Source organism: Berghia stephanieae, chromosome 8 (genome assembly GCF_034508935.2).
Source record: "Berghia stephanieae isolate SIO BIC M18660-M18661 chromosome 8, UCSD_Bste_1.3, whole genome shotgun sequence".
In the NCBI taxonomy this organism is placed as follows: domain Eukaryota; kingdom Metazoa; phylum Mollusca; class Gastropoda; order Nudibranchia; family Aeolidiidae; genus Berghia; species Berghia stephanieae.
The window spans coordinates 51,347,003-51,354,502 of NC_088367.1; the positions used below are offsets into that span (position 1 = coordinate 51,347,003).

The 7,500-nt window shown below is 35.3% G+C and overlaps 1 protein-coding gene across 4 annotated transcripts in view; it reads right to left on the reverse strand.

Annotated features, from left to right (window-relative positions):
• Window positions 1–7,500, reverse strand: part of LOC144978842 (snaclec agkisacutacin subunit A-like) — a 41,240-nt gene that overhangs the window by 4,319 nt on the left and 29,421 nt on the right. For 3 of the 4 annotated variants that reach the window (XM_078925403.1, XM_078925400.1, XM_078925402.1), the window contains one exon: window positions 5,875–5,916. The exons of the other annotated variant lie outside the window; for it this stretch is intronic. In XM_078925403.1, coding sequence (XP_078781529.1) covers window positions 5,875–5,916 — 42 coding nt within the window. The remainder of the gene's footprint in view (window positions 1–5,874; window positions 5,917–7,500) is intronic. 4 annotated transcript variants of the gene reach the window in all.

Consider the following 7,500-nt stretch of genomic DNA (forward strand, 5'->3'; position numbering starts at 1 on the left):
TTATCATTACTATTGTAATTATCATTACTATTGTTATTATCATTACTATTGTTATTATACTATTTACATTATTGTTTATTATCATTACTATTGTTATTATCATTACTATTGTTATTATCATTACTATTGTTTATTATACATTATCTTACTTTGTTATTATCATTACTATTGTTATTATCATTACTATTGTAATTATCATTACTATTGTTATTATCATTTCTATTGTTATTATCATTACTATTGTTATTATCATTTCTATTGTTATTATCATTACTATTGTTATTATCATTACTATTGTTATTATCTTTACTATTGTTATTATCATTTCTATTGTTATTATATACTATTGTTATTATCATTACTATTATTATTATTATATTGTATTATCATTATTATTATTATTATTTTATTATATTATTATTATTATTATTATATTATTATTATTATTATTATTATTATTATTATTATTATTATTATTATATTATTATTAATTATATTATCATTATTATTATCTATTTATTATTATTATATTATTATATATTATTTATTATTATTATTATTATTATTATTATTATATTATTATTATTATTATTATTATATTATTATTTATTATTATTATTATTAGTATTATTATTATTATCATATAATATACTTATTTAACGCCCATTAATCCACTGACAAGTGCTCTATGGTGCTTAGTAATCACTGAGACTATATTATTCTAGACTAGCATACACACTAACTCGCCTACACACATACACACCTACACGCCTACACACATACACCCATACACGCCTACACACATACACCCATACACACATACATCCATACACACATACACCCATACACCCATATACACATACACCCATACACACATACACCCATACACGCCTAAACATATACACCCATACACACATACACACTAACACGCCTACATCACTGCGTGGCATTTTCCCCTCTGAGCGGTATTTCAGTGCTAGGTCAACCTGACCCCATTAGTGGGGTCAGTCCATGGGTGGAACAGGTAGCGGTCAGGGGGAATCTGTGATGCCGCTGATGGTAATTAATTGTTGCAATATTTTATGGTATTGCTCAGTTGCTAACACAAATATGAAAATTGTTCCCTCACCACAAGCAAAGCAAAGGTTTCTTTCATCATATGCCATGGTTGATAATAATGTATCCTCTTAAGACTGCTCATAAGAGAGGTGTCAATTTAGTGGTTTTTGAGCTATCAATAAAATTAATTTGTTGTAATTTGCATATCAATAATTTAATTCCCAGCGGCAGAAAATGATTGAAACAAGCATCATTATAAAGTAAAAATGATGATCTTGACACATGCCAAGTTTTGTTGTCCGGGCAGTAAAACCTTAAAAGATATGAATTTTTTATTGTAAATTTCTTATTTGGCATGACTTGGTGAGATCCTTATTTTCTCTCCCATAGTATTCCATGCCATGAATTATGTCCAAATATCAGTTTAGGAATAAAATATAAACCATTAGACGAAAATAATACTAGTATTATTTTTTAAGCATTTAACTGATTTAAATATTATGAGTTTTGGGCACATTTGAAAGCCAACTTTTTAATGGCTTGATAACTTTTTTCTTTACTTAAATCCCTTACGATTCAAGTCAAATTTTTTTTATGACTGTTAGGCATTATAGTTTGAAGATGTATAGGGTACTGCTTTTGTGTGGTTGTCTCAGGAAATGCCGACTTTATAGTGTCATATAGGTGTCAATGTTTAGGGTATTCTTGCATGTTGAATAAGTAATATAATGTAAGTTCAAGTTCTCCTTTTGTGCACAAGTGAATGTGTTAACTTTTTATAGACTGAAGCGTCCAGATATATATGGCAGTGATTTCCCATAAATTAAATGATCTTGCTGTGGTATGCCTGTGGTGTTGTACTGATTTGACTCTGATTGTTTTTCAGTTGTTTTATCTCTAAATTTGACTGACTGTAGTTCAATGGTATATCAGATGACTTTATAAGACAATGACTAAATGTGTATTCTTGAAGGAAAGGAGATGATTCTATATAACCTGTATGGACAGTGTGTTCGTTTTGAATGTAGTTGGTCAATAAGGAGAAAAAGGTTACTACTTGGAATAAACTATATGCCCTCATAATTTTGAATCCTCTTTTGTCCACATACTACGTCCGTCTGTTTGAGCAAATCATCTAATTTAACAGTACCAGTGGTTAGTGTTAGTTGTAATTGTTGATTGTTACTGCAATATTTGTAGCATGTCCAGTAACCTTGTTGGGTGATTGATTTTTTTCTTGTAAAGAAGTCATACTTTATAGGCCGATTGATAGTAAATTGAGATATTGACATCATACACAATATTGGTTTTTAGTCTTTACTGGACAATAAAATATTATCTATATGAGTTATTTTACCACATAAAGACATAAATCATATCAGTTTACTGTTATGATCAACACAACTGTTTGAGAGGAACGGAATTGGTAAAAACAATATACAGAACCTACTAAACCATGAATAAATCAAGAAAATCAACTGCCAATATGATAATATTGCACAGGAACATAGATGCATATATGTACTTTTGATATTTATTAAAATTCTTGAGTAACTGCCGCTGAGTTTTGAATAACAAATTTTTTATTTAAGTGCACCATAATTTACAAGCACTTAAAATTAGATCAACAATTTGTGATATTCAAAGAAAACTATTAACCACAAGAATGTCAAATGTTCACTGATGTTTAGAAAGACAACTGATTTTTCAAATCAAAATAATGAAGTGAACGAGTCTGTTATTGTTTTCCCGCTATACCGACATATTATAAGACCATAAATATCCATAATTGCCCCCATTGGACACGGCACTGCCTGATACCAGTTGAACTCCAATGACCTCATGCAGGTAGCGAGCAGGAAGGGTTATTGGTCCCCTGGGAGTTCCAACTGAAATAGCGCTGATTCCACGCAGTGACATACATACACCCATACACACATACACCAATACACGCCTACACACATACACCCATACACACATACACCCATACACGCCTACACACATACACCCATACACACATATATCCATACAAACATACACCCATACACACACACCCATACACACATACACCCATACACACATACACCCATACACACACACCCATACACACATACACCCATACACACATATATCCATACGCACATACACACATACACCCAAACACGCATACACCAATTACACACATACACCCACACACACATACACCCATACATGCCTACACACATTCACCCATACACACATACACGCCTACACCCAAACACGCATACACCAATTACACACATACACCCATACACGCCTACACACATACAACCATACACACATACACCCACACACACATACACCCATACATGCCTACACACATTCACCCATACACACATACACGCCTACACACATACGCCCATACACACATACGCCCATACACGCCTACATACATACACCCATACACACAACCACGCCTACACACATACACCCATACAGGCCTACACACATACACGCCCACACATACACGCCTACACCCATACACACATACACCCATACATGCCTACACACATACACGCCTACACACATACACCCATACACACATACACCCATAAAAGCCTACACACATACACCCATATACGCATACACACTAACGCGCCTACACACATATACCCATACACGCCTACAGACATACACACATACACCCATACACACATACACCCATACACGCCTACACACATACACCCATACACACTAACACGCCAACACACATACACCCACACACACATACATCCATACACGCCTACATACATACACCCATACACACATACACCCATACACGCCTACACCCATACACCAATACACACATACACCCATACACGCCTACACACATATACCCATACACACATACACCCATACACGCCTACACACATACACCCATACACACATACACACTAACACGCCTACACACATACACCCATACACGCCTACACACATACACCCATACCCACATACACCCATACACGCCTACACACAGACACCCATACACACATACACACTAACACGCCTACACACATACACCCATACACCCATACACCCATACACCCATACACCCATACACCCATACACCCATACACCCATACACCCATACACCCATACACCCATACACCCATACACCCATACACCCATACACGCCTACACACAAATATCCAAACACGCATACACGCCTACACACATACACCCATACACTCAAACCCACAGACTAAGGAAACTTCTCCACAATGCAAATAAGGTAAGAATTGATAAGGTAAATCTTTTCTTTGAACAATTGAGTTGTTCAGTCCAGCCATTGTTAAATCTTTATCGTGGAGAGCAGTATATATTTTGTTTCTCCTCTATCTACAGGTATATATTTTGTTACTCGTCTATCTACAGGTATATATTTTGTTACTCCTCTATCTACAGGTATATATTTTGTTTCTCCTCTATCTACAGGTATATATTATGTTACTCCTCTATCTACAGGTATATATTTTGTTACTCCTCTATCTACAGGTATATATTTTGTTACTCCTCTATCTACAGGTATATATTTTGTTACTCCTCTATCTACAGGTATATATTTTGTTACTCCTCTATCTACAGGTATATATTTTGTTTCTCCTCTATCTACAGGTCACTTTTGTACATATTACTTCCAAACTGTTTACTGTTGGGCTGGTCGGAATCTTACAAATTAGACTGAAGATAAAATAGGATAAAAATGATAAACTGTTAATAAAGAACATTCTCAGATCGACGGCCTTGTAAAGGTAAACGTTGTTTCCCATGCATACACACACGCACACACACAACACGCACAAACATACACACACATACACACAACATGCACATGTACACACACACACAACACGCACAAACATACACACACACACACAACACGCACATGCATACACACACACAACACGCACATGGACACCCACACACAATACGCACATGCACACACACAACACGCACAGACACAACACGCTCAAACACACACACACACACACACAAACATACACACAACACGCACAAACACACACATACACACAACACGCACATGCACACACAAACACAACACGCACACACACAACACACACACACAACACGCACAAACACACACACACAACACGCACAAACACACACATACACACAACACGCACATGCACACACACACAACACGCACACACATAACACACACAACACGCACACACACAACACGCACAAACACGCATACACAAAACATGCACAAACATACACACACAAACACACACACACAAAACGCACAAACACACACACACAACACGCACAAACACACACACACACAACACAACATGCACAAACACACCCACAAACACACACACACAACACGCACAAACACACACACAACACGCACACACACAACACACACACACAACACGCACAAACACACACACACACACAACACGCACAAACACACATACATACAGATATTCAAGCCACCATGATTTAATGGGATTATATAATAATATATATAATAATAATAATATAATTATTTAATTATATAATAATCGCAGCTAGCGCATTACAGTGCGTTCCCTTATCAACCGATTAGGGTCGCACTGGAGTGCTTGCCAATCGGTCTTCAACGATCCTCTGACACGGAATGGACACGAGCCCATCCTGAAACAATTGTCATGCAAAACAAACAACACAACAACAACAAAAATCACACACAAAAAACAAAGAAACAAAATAGTTTCCTTGAACATTTCTTGGCATAAATCAATCTACCAAAACTATCCAATTATTTACCTTGGCCAGATTTGCCTGGGCCCGCGTATCTACCTTGCAGTCCTGTTGATGAAATATGGGGTTGGGATAAGGGAGGCGGAAGGGTTTGTTCAATCATTATAATAACAGTAATAATAATGATAAATGTATATATAAAAACCATGGAAGAAAAAAGTATTATCACCTATAAAATAACTTCGATCGTTTTGTACTCATCAGTATAAATTGCACAGCAAAAGGTGCGTAATTTATTCATCTATTAGGTCACCACATTTGGTTAAGCTGCTATTTCTTTACTTATTTAAAGAAATTTCTTTATTAAAGAAAAAATAAACGCTGCTTCAAGATGTCGGTCGAAGAAAGCACAGACAAAATGATGCCACAACCAGCGTGTTGTGGGTGAGTTCCTTACTACAGAGACACGTGCAGTCGTAAACATTCATAATAGGCTGAAACATGTTTATGGGGACTCGTGAGTCTGGTGTTCACACAGTTGCAAGCAGGGTGAAATGATTTACTCGAGTCCGTTCCACAACCCGTGCCACAACCTTCTGATGGATTTTAAAGATAATTGTCTCGAATACTACAATGGTTAGTGACATTAATGCCGATTTGGTATTTGCACCGTGACAGTACCAGACTTTGGGATTTATCTTCTTTACAGTATAAAATAAATGCAATATAACTTGTATCGTCTGTACAGGACGATGCAAGTTATTTTGCAGTTTATTTATTTGTTTTTCACGTTTATTTGTGTACCCGAAACGTTCGGTGTCTGTTTTGTTCCCATACGAAGCCTCTCCATTTTCAATCTTTCGTTAGTATTTTAGGAAAGCGACAAAGACACGAAGGGTGTGGTCCCATCTTGGTTTGGAGACTGTATTTTTAATTGCCGACGGGATGCGTCAAATGGTGCGGAATTGGCAGCCCAGTGTGTTCGACGGAATTGGATTCAATGGTCTGATGTCACGTCGCCCAGCAACGTCGGCCATCGTGGTTCTAAAAAAAGAAATTCAGTACTTTTTATTCCCCACGCTGGCTAGAACTTTTCATATGTCTTGTGATCAGAATGTGTAAAAGTCAAAACATGATCAAATTTATAATGTTTTTTTACCCCTCTGGATACGGTTTTATGCTCGCCGGAGAAATATTTCATAAGGGAGTCCACCATTGTTCGGATAGTTTAGAGCCAGTTACAAAGTTACCATGCGTCATTACGAGGGAAGTGACATTACGACTGTTTAAGCGTATTTATGGCGAAAAATAAAGTAATCTGTAGCTGAGATTCCAAGCTTTCTGTAGATGTATTGGTGAACGAATAATTCCTAAAGATGAAGACATTATTACGGAAATTCTAAACTTTCCACTATATATATATATATATATATATATATATATATATATATATATATATATATATATATATATATATATATATATATATTATAATATATATATATATATATAAATATATATATATATATATATATATATATATATATATATATAATATATATATATATATATATATATATATATATAGATTATATATATATATTATATATATATATATATATATATATATTTATATTCATATATATACTTAGGTGTGTGTGTGTGTGTTGCGTGTGTGTGTGTGTGTTGCGT